This window comes from Polyergus mexicanus, unplaced genomic scaffold (genome assembly GCF_030449975.1).
Source record: "Polyergus mexicanus isolate NDT 795.1 unplaced genomic scaffold, iyPolMexi1.0 SCAF_170, whole genome shotgun sequence".
NCBI lineage: Eukaryota > Metazoa > Arthropoda > Insecta > Hymenoptera > Formicidae > Polyergus > Polyergus mexicanus.
In genome coordinates this window covers 10899-26348 of record NW_027223490.1, presented here as the reverse complement: position 1 = coordinate 26348, position 15450 = coordinate 10899, and the positions used below count along the sequence as shown (strand labels likewise).

The 15450-nt window shown below is 44.2% G+C and overlaps 2 protein-coding genes across 2 annotated transcripts; one reads left to right on the top strand and one right to left on the bottom strand.

The window, feature by feature from the left end:
• Positions 1-2702: 2702 nt before the first annotated feature.
• LOC138944358 (uncharacterized) lies at positions 2703-4065 on the bottom strand. Its single transcript, XM_070315263.1, has 2 exons — positions 3946-4065; positions 2703-3551 (listed from the first exon to the last, which is right to left on the bottom strand). The coding sequence occupies exons 1-2, from the start codon at positions 4063-4065 to the stop codon at positions 2703-2705; spliced, it is 969 nt and encodes a 322-aa protein (XP_070171364.1).
• Positions 4066-4200: 135 nt separating this feature from the next.
• LOC138944357 (uncharacterized) lies at positions 4201-8272 on the top strand. The gene is made up of 2 exons (XM_070315262.1): positions 4201-4227; positions 6284-8272. Exons 1-2 carry the CDS (start codon positions 4201-4203, stop codon positions 8270-8272), a joined length of 2016 nt encoding a protein of 671 aa, XP_070171363.1.
• The last annotated feature ends 7178 nt before the right edge of the window (positions 8273-15450 follow it).

The window sequence follows — 15450 nt, the reverse complement described above, 5'->3', positions numbered from 1 at the left end:
CGTTCCGCGACCATGGATTAGACCCTTAATACCGGGCCAACCAGGACCGAATTCCCCTGGCAGTTGCAATTATTGCAAACTTCCAGGACATAGAGTAGCAGAGTGCCGGAAACTGGCATACCGAAATGCTATGCAGGCGTCGGGAAACGCGGAAGGCCGCCCGACGGTGAGCGCGACCAAGGAACCGGCCCAAGCAACCGCGCACCCCATCACAGTCCGGACCGAGCCGACCACCACAGAAACTTGAAAGATTTTAACGCGGAAAAAGAAGGCTCGAGTTATTCAAAAATTTTATTAAAAAATAACGACCCAGCGCTGGCTACCCAACCAACTAAAATAATATCAGATAATTCCAATGCCACTATCGGAGTTGCAAACTTAGGTCCGATGGGTTCAGAAACGCACCAACCAAAGGTCGTCATAACCTGTAAAAACTTCAAAGCCTACTGTTTCTTTATGGTAGACTCAGGATCCTCCGTAAACCTTGTAAAAATAGGAATTTTAAAGAGCACCCCTATAAACACTAAAGATAAATTAAGATTAAAGGGCATCACAAAGAAACCAATTCAGACATTAGGGTCAGCCACTTTTGAAATTATGGGAAAAAGAACGAAATTCTACGTTGTCCGAGACGACTTCGGCATACTTGCCGACGGCATAATAGGTGCCGAATTTCTAAATCAAAATAACGCCATCATCGACTATAATCAAAGCTGTTTAGCATTTGAAGACATTCAAGTACCTTTCTTTAAAAAGGAAAGAGTACTAATACCGTCACGAACCGTCGTAACGGTATCTTTTAATATTACGAACCCGGAGAGAAAAGAGGGTTACGTTCCTCGAAATGAGCCAGTAAAAGGGTTGCTTCTTGGCAGAGCCTTAGTCAAAAATTCCCGAGGGAAGGGGCACATGAAAGCTTATAATTTGACTGAGCGCGATTACACTGTAGAAGTTTGCCCTTTGCCGCTCTTTGAATATTCAATACCAGGTGACTCCGAGGAGCACCTAGGTCCGCTGAATTCTTCTATTTTTGTAAATCCTATGAGCCCAGAAGAGCTCTCCAGAGATGGGATATCTTTCGTTCCAGAAGACCACGAAGGTCTTGCTAGTACACAAGATGCAACGCCTGCATCTTCGTGCCTCAAACACTCTATTGACACGCTTCCAGGGTCAATAGGATTTGAGGATCTTCTATATTTTGAAAATACAAATTCCAAGAGCAATGAAGAGCTCGCCAACAATGGGAAATCTTCATCTTCTAACTCTATGAGCCAAAAGGAGCTCTCCAAAAACGGGAAATCCTCACCTTCAAACTTATTGAACACCGAGGAGTTTTCACATCCTACTACCTCTGCTCAGCCTCCCGCTTCCAGGGACCTGACGGAGTCTACTATGAGCAACGAAGAGCTCTCCCAACTGGGGAAATCTTTCATTTCAAACGATTATAAAAATCTTGCAACTACTCAAGACGCTTTACCAGAACACGAGGTCTATAACCTCAGAGGCTATTCGAACAACACGGACGTAATTCCAATGTCTTCAAACCTCGAGAGTCACATATATACAAAAGATGCGCTTTCAGCATCTTCTAATCGTACTGAACAACTTAAATCTTTAATCAACACCGAGCATTTAAACGAAGAAGAGGCAGATCATGTGAACGCCTTACTCAAAGAATACGGAGACTGTTTCCATCTCCCAGGGGAAAATCTAAGCTTCACCACCTCAGTCAAACACACCATCCCAACCACTGATAACATTCCTATCCATGTAAAGCAATATAGATACCCGCTAGTCCACAAGGAGGAAATAGACAGGCAAGTGACTAAGTTATTAGCAGACGAAATAATAACGCCTTCAGCATCACCGTATAACGCTCCTCTATGGATAGTACCCAAAAAGCCTGCGGCTGACGGAAAGAAAAAATGGAGAATGGTAATAGACTTTCGTAAATTAAATGAAAAAACTGTAGGAGACGCATACCCACTGCCTAATATAGTAGAAATATTAGACCAGTTGGGTAGTGCAAAATATTTCTCCATATTTGATCTCGCACAAGGATTTCATCAAATTCCAATGGCTTCCGAAGATCAGAGGAAGACAGCCTTCTCAACGCCATACGGGCATTACGAGTATCAGCGGATGCCTTTCGGTCTCAAAAATGCACCCGCAACGTTTCAACGGTTGATGGATAACGTTCTTACAGGACTACAAGGAAACGAACTATTCGTCTACCTCGACGACATAGTTATCTACGCCAGATCTATAGAAGAACATCATACAAAAGTCAAAGAATTAATGCAGAGACTAAGGGAAGCAAATCTGCAGTTACAACCTGACAAGTGCCAATTCCTAAGGCACGAAGTTGCCTACCTAGGGCATGTTATAGGAAACGACAGCGTACGACCAGATCCCAGCAAAATTGAAGCTGTCGAACACTTTCCGATTCCCCGAAACTATAAGAATATAAAACAATTCCTCGGGTTAACAGGATATTATCGACGATTTATTAAAAATTTCTCAAATATAGCAAAACCATTAACAGATCTTCTAAAGAAGAATAAATCTTTCGTTTGGACCCCATCCCAAGAGAACGCATTTAATTCTGTGGGTATGTACGGGATAGGAGATCTATCGCTTAAGGATAATACCCAACTTATGAAGGTAGAGAAATGAATGTTTTTACCATTAAAAATATACTTTTATTCGGTTCTCTTACATTCGTACCAACGATTTTCTTTATTATGGTTGCGATTGAGCGTTTGGTTGTTGTTGTTAATTAGCGCTTTACGTGCTCTTCCTCCTCGTCGCTTGGTTTGCGTTGCTACATCGATTCCGGTTTGGCCGGGGTTCGTTTGCGTGGTACTGTCCCGTTTCTGAGGTGTTCGTCGTAGAGGCGAGATGAGCGGTGGAGGATACCACGGAACCGGAGGCGTGGTACTCCGTGGGCGACCAATGTCGGGCGTGATTGGTCGGTCCCTCTTGGTGCCTTGCACGGTGGTGGATTTTGGCGGGCTGGCGCCGAATAGTGTCAGTAACCGGGCCTTGGTCTTCTTTCTCCCTGGTAGCGGCGCTCCTGGAGCTGGTGGCTCGTCCCAGCGAGCGTCGTGTGATGGAGGCGACTGTGCGCCTAAGCCTGGAGGCGAGCGAGCGCCGTGTGATATAGGCGACCGTGCGCCTAAGACTGGAGGCGAGCGAGCGCCGTGAGAGGGAGGCGACTGTGCGCCTAAGCCTGGAGGCGAGCGAGCGCCGTGTGATATAGGCGACCGTGCGCCTAAGACTGGAGGCGAGCGAGCGCCGTGAGAGGGAGGCGACTGTGCGCCTAAGCCTGGAGGCGAGCGAGCGCCGTGTGATATAGGCGACCGTGCGCCTATTCGTCTCCTTTTAGCCGCTGTTAAGTGGAGCGGCGTAGGGCGAGTTTTTCGCCGAAGGGCGATTTCTGCCACTGTAGGCAGCGTGCTGGCGCTCTTAGTCCGTGGCGTCTTGGCGGCGTTGCGGCGACTGGCGCCGTGGCGTTTGTCCAACGTTATGAAGTTCGTTAGCGACTTGCGCTAGAAAGTGAGGCGTCTGGCGCCTATAACTTTCTTCGTGTTTTCTCTGCAGGGGGTCTGCCCTATATTCCGGCTGGGCGGCTTTCTACTTGCAGGTTGGCCCGGGCGTCTTGCGCCGCCTAGCGGTGCTGCCCGCAACTACGCGCGGACGCGCTATATGCCCGCCGGACTGCTTTCCACCTTCGTGTTGGCTCGAGCGCCTTGCGCCGACTAGCGGCGTCTCTCGCACTACGCGCGGGCGGACGAGCACTTGCGAGAAACGATAATATTTCGCGAATATTGTGTTATCGCTATTTTTGTGGTTGCCGTAGGCCGCCACAAATTCCTTAAAACACGAACTATTAAAGGAACCTGTCCTACAATATCCAAATTTTAAAGAACCATTTTTACTAACCACCGATGCCAGCGGATACGCTATAGGAGGCGTATTGAGCCAAGGACAAATAGGAAAAGATTTACCGATTTCATATATTTCTAGGACTCTAAATGAGGCAGAAGGAAGATACTCCACCATAGAAAAAGAGTGCCTAGCCGTAGTCTACTGTGTGACATACTTTAGGCACTACCTGTACGGCAGAAAATTTACAATACTCACTGACCATAAACCACTAGTCTGGCTACATTCAATCAAGGACCCTAGCTCAAGATTATGGAAATGGAGGCTAAAACTCTCAGAGTATGAATACGTGATACAATATAAAACAGGAAAGACTAACGTAGTAGCGGACGCACTCTCCCGAAACCCGCCTACTCCTGACGCATCTATACTTCCTTTGACGAAATCCGACGACGATTCAAATGAATCTCTTTTTTCATATCAGACGGCTACCCAGCAGTCTAGACCCTCCATCACCTTCCCTTCTAACGCATCAGAAGAAAACGCTTTACTAACTCCCCCAGCAACCACAAGAATCCCATCTCAATTCCAATTCCCCAGCATTGAGAACATAAATGAACAAGTGCAGGAATTAAATCAAAGCGATTCAGAAATGTCAGTAGACAACACAGAAGACGAAAGTGAAGATAACATACCTGCCTCTCCACAACCCCGCTCTTCGGGCGAAGAGAACGACTTTAGAATCAACGAAACGCGAGACTCACTGCTATCCCGAAAAGACAATCATATTATTTTCACTACGCTAGAAGGACATCCCTACGACAAAGGCGCGAAAGATTATTTGGCCGAGAATAAACTTCCCACATATAAAGATTTAACTTTCGCAAGAGTAAGAGTAACTAATCTAAATAACGGAAAACATTTAATAAATATTCCCATTAAGCAAAACGAAAAAATACAGACGGAACGAAACGACATAATAGAAGGATTAAGATCATTAAGAGATGCCATAATCGAGCTAAATTTGAAAACCGTTAGTATAGCACAAAACGATCTGTATGATACGATCCCATGGATTTTTATCTATAAGAGCCTAAAAAGATTTCTTTCCGACTTATCAATAACCATAACAATCTGCAAATCTTTAGTAAGATGCCCCGGCATAACGGAAAGAACGAATATTATTTACGAAAAGCACGCCACAAAGATAGGAGGACACAAAGGTATAAATAAAACCTATCATCGAATTAGACAAAATTACCACTGGCCTACAATGAAAAAGGATATCCAGGAATATATAAGAAATTGCAAGGACTGCCAAGTAAAAAAATTGACAAGGGTAAAGACAAAGCAGCCTATGATGATAACTGACACTCCAGGAGTTGCTTTTGATAAAGTATCAATGGACGTAGTAGGGCCATTGCCGATGACAAGCCGAAATAACTCCTATATTTTAACAATACAGGATCTTTTAACGAAATATTCAATAGCCACGCCCATGGAAACGGCGGATTCCTTCTCAATAGCCGATGCCTTTATAAAAGATTTCGTTTGCATATACGGAGCACCAAGAGCTCTATTAACCGACCAAGCTCCAACCTTCTTTACCTCTTTAATGAAAGCAATTGCTAATTACTTTAAAATAAAACAGTGCCGTATAACCGCTTATCATCCGCAATCAAATGGATCAATTGAACGTTCGCATCACGTACTAACTGAATACTTAAAGATGTACACCAGTCAAAATAGCGAATGGGATGAGCACATAAAGCCTGCCATGTTCGCCTACAACACCTCAGTCCACGAAGGAACGAACTATACCCCCTATTCCCTAATCTTTGGACATCTTCCCAGAACTCCATTTTCCTCAGTAATCCCAGAAGACGCCACTGAACAACCTTATCAAGACTATCTCACTAACCTTTTCAAAATTTTAAGAAATTCGCAAGGCCTAGCAAAACGAAACTTGGTACAGTCAAAAGAAAAAAGTAAAGTATATTATGATAAAAGAATTAACGTTCAAAATTTCAAAGTTAACGATAAAGTTTATCTATTAAAAGAGCCCACAAAAGGGAAATTAGATGATCAATATACTGGACCATACAAGATTTTAGAAATGCTACCAATGAATAACGCGAGAATAGATTTTCGTGGTAAACCACGCGTAGTCCATATAAACAAGTTAAAATTGTGCAAAAGCACACATTACATTGATCCGGGTTGAAAGAAAGCGCAAAAAGAGAATTTTTATAAGCGCAGCCTGGACCCCCGGATCCAGTAATATTAGGAATTTTAAATATTTTATCTTAATTCATACATATACACGTTTACCCAAACACGAACAAAATGTATTATTGACACATTTATACTCAAATATCATATTTCTATTTTTAAGGTTTTCCACGTTTTGATACTTACCATATTGCTCTCTGGCGCATCAGCAATCATAGCGTACGATTGCGGAGGAGCCTATTTGAACGTGACCACTGTGTCCTTGCTGCGATCAGGCGAATGTGACATCGAAGTCGAAACACCTGCGACCGTAAATACATACATACAGCTATTGCAATTATCCAGTTATGCGCAGACACATATAACGCAATGTAAAATAGAAATCTTAAGAACCATATCTCACTGCGGAATGCACTCGCATATCTCAGCCGTTCATAACGGTTACGCGAGCTACTTGCAGGAAACATCTCGCGCTAGGTGCATTCAAATGCATAAAGAGGGCCTCTTAAAAATAGGAACCGCAGAAATTATTGACGGACTTAAATCGAATCACACGTATTATAGAAGCGTCACACTCGCGGGTAAGGTAAACGTAGATGGAACCTGTAAGGGCATCCAATACTCGGACTATTACGGCACATGGGATGACGTGATAGTCCAGGCGACTGTAAAAATCTCTCTAAAAGACTCATACGTGCCGGTAAAATTAAACGCAGGAAAAGTAATGTTAAAATCCGGAACTGTTTGTGAACTATCGGACGAATCCTGTATAGACTCGGACGATGGTTACACCTTTTGGGAAGGAATACCCAATACCGCTTGCGGGTTTGAAGCATATGACGTCCTATATGAAGGCACCTCTACTAAATTTCAAGGCATATTAGATCACCAAAATACCACAATATTCACACTAGAATCTCAAGACATCACTTTTGCACTGACACTAACACGAAGGCACACGATATGCGGTTACACACTGTATGGCACAGAACATCCGAAACTGTTCATTTTTGAAACACAGAAAGGAAACATTTTCAAAGTAAGATCAAAAACTTCTGTAACGAACCTAGATTTATTCACGTACGCAAATTCAAAATTTGTATACGTTGAGAAGTATATGAGGAACCAAATTACCTCTTTATACAAAGATATAATTATGCAAAAATGCGAACTAGAGAAACAGGTTATACAAAATACCCTATCTCTTGATGCTGTTTTACCAGATGAATTCGCCTACCGGGTGATGAAAGCTCCAGGTTACATGGCAGTCACAGCCGGGGAGGGAATTCACATAGTTAAATGTATACCTATAGAGGTTACACTACGAAAAACAAATACGTGCCATGCTGAGTTGCCCATTATGTTTAGAAACGCCACACTATACATGACACCAAAATCACATATCGTCATAAAACACAGTACACTCAGAGATTGTAATCCTTTACTCCCAATAATATACAACATCGAAGGAACTTGGTTACAATTTAACCCTACCCCTTCCATGATAAATTCCCCTCACGAAATCAAACCATTAACAAGACTCTCTTGGAAATACCTTGCGCCAAAATCACTAGCCACCAGTGGCATTTACTCCCAACAAGACCTTGACGAATTAAGAGACCACATTATGTTCCCCGCGGAAAAGAACGCGGTTCTGCATACCATCGCTCGAGGCTTTACGGGTCAAACGATACAATCCGATACCGTTTCATTGCAAAATTTATTAGACGAAAATGCGCTGAATAAAATTTATAACAACACACTAACTAAAATATGGAACGGTTTTACAACATTTGGTGCGGCAACTGCCGGCGTATTCGGCATTTTTATAATAATAAGAATAATAAAGATTGTATTTGACACACTGATTCACGGTTATGCTTTGCATGCGGCATATGGCTGTAGCTTGCATTTACTCGGAGCCATCTGGAGTTCCTTTACACATTTATTGCTATATTTGGCCAATAGGCCACAGCCACAGCCACAGCCACAGCCACAGCCACAACCAAATGTAATTCCACAAAACCCGCCAGAACAAACAAACATAGAAACTGTACCTAACGCACCAGCCGTAAATGACACACATCCGATACCTATCGTTTATACATTTAGAGACATGCGTGCCAGACTGGATGAGCAAAATTCTCCATGAAATACTTTCACTCCGAAATTTGCACTTAAGGGGGGTGGTGTGACGTCCCAGTCGCACATTTTTATTTTTTTTATAAACAATAAATTCTCACCAGACTCACTCAAAGGATGCTAATAGCGTCTTTCATCGCTAGCTGATTTTGAATTTCCTCGATCTCGGCCTCGGTTAGCGCTAAAGGCGGTTTCACTCCCTTTTTGCGGGTTTCCATTGTCGCGAATAAATCCGTATCCCACCGCTGTCACCAAAATTATGTTACGTCCCGGCGAATTCCGGCTGCGAGACGGGGATTGCAGAGCTCAGAATTTTTCTCGGGACACGATCGCGAATTTCGTGTCGAATGAACCGCGTGGTTCTCCCCGGGGATACCTGCGATCGAGGTTATTCGCGATGGATACGCAGGTAGGGAGTGGAACTTAACGAAGATGGTGCATTTTACTTTAATATTAAACAAAACAGAGGAAGCATTCAGAAAACTAAGCTATTCGCGGAGAACAGGATGAGTCAAAGAAAAAGTGAAATCGAGACGCAGGCAAAAAGGACGAGTCGTAAAAGTGAAACTCGGGATGCGTCAGGAAAGAGAAACTCAGTATTAGACAAAGAGTGAGTCATAAAAGTGAAACTCGAAGGGCGCGTCATAAAACAAAACCTAACCATCAGATAAGAAGTTTCGTCCGAAAACTCTGGGAAAGACGCGCGTTTCGAAATATTCTAGAATATTCTTGATGTGTTTAACTATATTATATTATGGCAGAACTCAATGTTGTAAGACGCGTGTATGGTAAGTGAATTACTCGCAAGGAATTCACGCGTTTATCGAAACGGATTTGGTAATAATTGCCCGGGGTTCGGGGTGGCTAGAGGTCGCATAAGTATAATTTCTTACCTTGCGACGAATGGTCGAGATGTTAATCGAACGGTCCGGGATACCTTGCTTGGTTCACCGATATCCGGCCTTCCTGGGATCCTTGTCGTCGATGTCGCTGGGTGGAGTCCTTGGGCGCTCAACTTCGATTGGAATCAGCTTGGCTGGCCATTTGATGCAAGTTATGCACTCGGCGCGTCGCGAGATCTCTAAGGTAGCGGTATGATGATTCGCGAATAATTGTTCGTATTCAGGATCGTAGCGCGGTGTTACACCAATGTATTGCGATAGCCCGAGATCTACGGGTTCTGAGATCAACTCGCGAAGTAGTTTACGCGCGCGCTTCTTCACTCCTCCACGTCTGGTCTTTGGCATTTGTTAATTTATTTAATTAATCACTGATCACTGGCTCTAATCAAGAAGGCGTGTGCTTTCCAGAGGACACGGCGTGCGATGGACCGCACGGCTGTATCTTGTGTTTGGACTGATTGCAATAACAGCGTGCGGCGGTCCGCACTGCTGGTACTGTATATCAGGTGTAAGCGTGTATATGTGTGTATAATTGAATAGAGCCAGGCGAAAATGTATTTCGACAACTGTAGATTTTTAACAGGATATTGTTAACAGAAAGGTTAACCAGACGGATGAGAGCAGAGAAATAATCTTGAAATGCGTATCGTTTACTTACGGATGTGGAAGGCTTAAAGCAAGAGTTGGATAAGGTGCGTTAATGAAGAGTCGACGTAATTCTCATACAGCACAATATATTCATTCAACTTATACACTGTTGCATTAACTCGACTTAAATTTAGAGTTATAAGTAAACTTAGATTAAACACTAGAGATAGAATTTAGAAATTGAATTTAAAGTTATTATTTAAATTTAGGTTAAACGCTAGAGTTAGGATTTAGAAATTGAATTTAAGGTTAGAGTTAGAATTCGAACTTAGAATTGAATTGAGTCACAATCGCGGGAGAGGCTCTCCTAAGAGAGCTGTTAACGGTTCGAAGTGGCGGAGTAGACTCTCTAAGTTGGAGCGCGCACTGGGCTCCTTCGTTTCGGCGGCTCGGCCGCTGCCGAGAGTAGGGATGCGTAGTAGTGGGAATTTCCTTAGAGCTAACAAAGCGCCACGCTTCGGCGCTCGGAGGGATCGAGTGTCATGGCGTGTCTTTGGCGCGCTATTTAAGATGCGCTTATTGGACTTAGATTATTTAAGAGGAGGAAAAAAAAATAGAAATTCAAAAGGTTGAAATTTTGACAGGACGTGACATCGTTCGGAACGTCTTAGTTACGTGTCAGTAAGTGAGATTAGTCGAAAATTCTTGTGCAACATCAAGGAAAGTGAGCAGCACCGCTTTTCGGCACACTGTATTAAGAACGCTATGTACGCAAGTTTTGATCGTCCGGAACATGTTAGTTACGTGTCAGTAAGTGAGATTATTCGAAAATTCTTGTGCAACATCAAGGAAATTGAGCAGAACCGCTTTTCGGCACGCTGTGTTAAGAACGTTAGATACGCAAGTTTTGTTCATTCGGAACGTCTTAGTTACGTGTCAGTAAGTGAGATTAGTCGAAAATTCTTGTGCAACATCAAGGAAAGTGAGCAGAATCGCTTTTCGGCACACTGTGTTAAGAACGCTAGGTACGCAAGTTTTGATCATTCGGAACGTCTTAGTTACGTGTCAGTAAGTGAGATTATCCGAAAATTCTTGTGCAACATCAAAGAAATTTAGCAGCACCGCTTTTCGGCACACTGTATTAAGAACGCTATGTACGCAAGTTTTGATCGTCCGGAACGTCTTAGTTACGTGTCAGTAAGTGAGATTATTCGAAAATTCTTGTGCAACATCAAGGAAATTGAGCAGAAGCGCTTTTCGGCACACTGTGTTAAGAACGTTAGGTACGCAAGTTTTGTTCGTCCGGAACGTCTTAGTTACGTGTCAGTAAGTGAGGTTTGCCGAAAATTCTTGTGCAACATTTAGGAATGTGAGCAGAATCGCTTTTCGGCACGCTGTGTTAAGAACGTTAGGTACGCAAGTTGTAACGATGCACCCCCCATCGTTACCCGGCACGTAGCCAGCCGGAAGTCTGCCGCCCGGCGAACACCAGCCGGGCAGTGGCAGAGGCGCCTAGCGCCCTTTTTTTTAATCTCTCAAAACCGCGGTTGTGATAAACAACCATACGGCCGTTATACGGCCGCCGTTACGCCGAAGACCGAGCATAGCCGAGCGCTACCGGAAGATCCCGAGCGTCACCCGCCGAATTGCCGCGTCGTTTCGCCCAGGGGAAGCGACGCGTTTACCGTAATTTACCCGCCGAAAAACAACGCGTCGTTATCCCCACCCGGGGGCGAACGACGCAATTACCGATAGACGCTCGGGTATAAGAAGACAGCGTTTCGGCATCTCGGGACCAGAACGATTCCTGAATCCGCTCGAGCTGTACGCTCCGAGATACCAGAAACCGATCCTGAACAGTCGTAGCAACGACGGAACGTGGGGTTGACGAGTTCGCAGCCTCCGCCGAGCATTCTCGGCTTCCGTGCAGTCTCCGAACTCCTGACACAGATCCGACCGACTCGACGAGAGCGGAGTGTTCGCCGCTCTCCGAGACTACGGTCTATCATTCAACCGCTCCAGCTAGCCGGATCGTGGGTTTGCGAGTTCGCTGCCCCGTCGAGTTTTCTCGACTCCGACACGCTCTCCTCCACTCCGCGAACGGAAGCAGGGACGGAGAGTTCTCCGCCCGGTCGAGGGTACTCGATCTCCGTTCGAATTCCCCGACCACTGGGAACACGCGATTAATCCCGCGACCACACTAATCCTAATATTATAATACTATAATTATAATTATCGCGCCGAAATATCTACCGCCTAATAGTTCATTCTATTCCGCGCGCCGTCAAAATAAACACGGCCTTGCCGTATACGCGCCGACCGACCGCGCCCAATTTCTTGCGCGTCTCGCGCGCCGTCAAAATAAACACGGCCTTGCCGTACACGCGCCGACCGACCGCGCCCGATTTCTTGCGCGTCTAGCGTGCCGTCAAAATAAACACGGTTACGAATATTATAAGCGGTTCGATATATATCGAACATCACGCACCGAATAACGAACGCCCGTTGCATCTAGCGCGCTGCATCATCCGCCGCGCGCTCACTATTGTAAATCGACCATTGCCGAAAGAGGCAAATAAAGACAATATCTAAATCTTTCGTGTGTCTCACCTTTTCACGAGCCCTGATCCCGACCGAGTTTATCCACGCACTCGCGAAAAGTGACCCCGTTACAAAGTTTTGTTCGTTCGGAACGTCTTAGTTACGTGTCAGTAAGTGAGATTTGCCGAAAATTCTTGTGCAACATCAAGGAAAGTGAGCAGAAACGTTTTTCGGCACACTGTGTTAAGAACGCTAGGTACGCAAGTATTGTTCATTCGGAAAGTCTTAGTTACGTGTCAGTAAGTGAGGTTTGCCGAAAATTCTTGTGCAACATCTAGGAATGTGAGCAGAATCGCTTTTCGGCACGCTGTGTTAAGAACGTTAGGTACGCAAGTTTTGTTCGTTCGGAACGTCTTAGTTACGTGTCAGTAAGTGAGATTAGTCGAAAATTCTTGTGCAACATCAAAGAAATTTAGCAGAACCGCTTTTCGGCACACTGTATTAAGAACGCTTTGTACGCAAGTTTTTATCGTCCGGAACGTTTTAGTTACGTGTCAGTAAGTGAGATTTGTTGAAAATTCTTGTGCAACATCAAAAAAAGTGAGCAGTATCGCTTTTCGGCACACAGGGCTAAGATCGCTATGTACGCAAGTTTTGATCGTTCGGAACGTCTTAGTTACGTTTCAGTAAGTGAAATTAGTCGAAAATTCTTGTGCAACATCAAGGAAAGTGAGCAGAACCGCTTTTCGGCACACAGGGCTAAGATCGCTATGTACCCAAGTTTTGATCGTTTGGAACGTCTTAGTTACGTTTCAGTAAGTGAGATTAGTCGAAAATTCTTGTGCAACATTAAGGAAAGTGAGCAGCACCGCTTTTCGGCACACTGTATTAAGAACGCTATGTACGCAAGTTTTGATCGTCCGGAACATCTTAGTTACGTTTCAGTAAGTGAGATCAGTCGAAAATTCTTGTGCAACATCAAGGAAAGTGAGCAGCACCGCTTTTCGGCACACAGGGCTAAGATCGCTATGTACGCAAGTTTTGTTCATTCGGAACGTCTCAGTTACGTGTAAGTAAGTGAGATTTGCCGAAAATTCTTGTGCTACATCAAAAAAAGTGAGCAGTATCGCTTTTCGGCACACAGGGCTAAGATCGCTATGTACCCAAGTTTTGTTCGTTCGGAACGTCTTAGTTACGTGTCAGTAAGTGAGATTAGTCGAAAATTCTTGTGCAACATCAAGGAAAGTGAGCAGCACCGCTTTTCGGCACATTGTATTAAGAACGCTATGTACGCAAGTTTTGATCGTCCGGAACGTCTTAGTTACGTGTCAGTAAGTGAGATTAGTCGAAAATTCTTGTGCAACATCAAGGAAATTGAGCAGAACCGCTTTTCGGCACACTGTGTTAAGAACGTTAGGTACGCAAGTTTTGTTCGTCCGGAACGTCTTAGTTACGTGTCAGTAAGTGAGATTTGCCGAAAATTCTTGTGCAACATCAAGGAAAGTGAGCAGAACCGCTTTTCGGCACACAGGGCTAAGATCGCTATGTACGCAAGTTTTGATCGTTCGGAACGTCTTAGTTACTGTTACGTCCCGGCGAATTCCGGCTGCGAGACGGGGATTGCAGAGCTCAGAATTTTTCTCGGGACACGATCGCGAATTTCGGGTCGAATGAACCGCGTGGTTCTCCCCGGGGATACCTGCGATCAAGGTTATTCGCGATGGATACGCAGATAGGGAGTGGAACTTAACGAAGATGGTGCATTTTACTTTAATATTAAACAAAACAGAGGAAGCATTCAGAAAACTAAGCTATTCGCGGAGAACAGGATGAGTCAAAGAAAAAGTGAAATCGAGACGCAGGCAAAAAAAGGACGAGTCGTAAAAGTGAAACTCGGGATGCGTCAGGAAAGAGAAACTCAGTATTAGACAAAGAGTGAGTCATAAAAGTGAAACTCGAAGGGCGCGTCATAAAACAAAACCTAACCATCAGATAAGAAGTTTCGTCCGAAAACTCTGGGAAAGACGCGCGTTTCGAAATATTCTAGAATATTCTTGATGTGTTTAACTATATTATATTATGGCAGAACTCAATGTTGTAAGACGCGTGTATGGTAAGTGAATTACTCGCAAGGAATTCGCGCGTTTAACGAAACGGATTTGGTAATAATTGCCCGGGGCTCGGGGTGGCTAGAGGTCGCATAAGTATAATTTTCTTACCTTGTGACGAATGGTCGAGATGTTAATCGAACGGTCCGGGATACCTTGCTTGGTTCACCGATATCCGGCCTTCCTGGGATCCTTGTCGTCGATGTCGCTGGGTGGAGTCCTTGGGCGCTCAACTTCGATTGGAATCAGCTTGGCTGGCCATTTGATGCAAGTTATGCACTCGGCGCGTCGCGAGATCTCTAAGGTAGCGGTATGATGATTCGCGAATAATTGTTCGTATTCAGGATCGTAGCGCGGTGTTACACCAATGTATTGCGATAGCCCGAGATCTACGGGTTCTGAGATCAACTCGCGAAGTAGTTTACGCGCGCGCTTCTTCACTCCTCCACGTCTGGTCTTTGGCATTTGTTAATTTATTTAATTAATCACTGATCACTGGCTCTAATCAAGAAGGCGTGTGCTTTCCAGAGGACACGGCGTGCGATGGACCGCACGGCTGTATCTTGTGTTTGGACTGATTGCAATAACAGCGTGCGGCGGTCCGCACTGCTGGTACTGTATATCAGGTGTAAGCGTGTATATGTGTGTATAATTGAATAGAGCCAGGCGAAAATGTATTTCGACAACTGTAGATTTTTAACAGGATATTGTTAACAGAAAGGTTAACCAGACGGATGAGAGCAGAGAAATAATCTTGAAATGCGTATCGTTTACTTACGGATGCGGAAGGCTTAAAGCAAGAGTTGGATAAGGTGCGTTAATGAAGAGTCGACGTAATTCTCATACAGCACAATATATTCATTCAACTTATACACTGTTGCATTAACTCGACTTAAATTTAGAGTTATAAGTAAACTTAGATTAAACACTAGAGATAGAATTTAGAAATTGAATTTAAAGTTATTATTTAAATTTAGGTTAAACGCTAGAGTTAGGATTTAGAAATTGAATTTAAGGTTAGAGTTAGAATTCGAACTTAGAATTGAATT

What these genes read in the sequence shown, in the direction of transcription:
- LOC138944357 (XM_070315262.1), top strand. Translation starts at nt 4,201, where the DNA reads ATGGAAATGGAGGCTAAAACTCTCAGA. An exon ending in TGGAGGCTAAAACTCTCAGA is followed by an intron (nt 4,228 to 6,283) that starts GTATGAATACGT and finishes TCTATTTTTAAG; the next exon opens with GTTTTCCACGTTTTGATACT.
- LOC138944358 (XM_070315263.1), bottom strand. Translation starts at nt 4,065, where the DNA reads ATGGTGGAGTATCTTCCTTCTGCCTCATTTAGAGTCCTAGAAATATAT. An exon ending in CGTATCCGCTGGCATCGGTG is followed by an intron (nt 3,552 to 3,945) that starts GTTAGTAAAAAT and finishes CTCACTTTCTAG; the next exon opens with CGCAAGTCGCTAACGAACTT.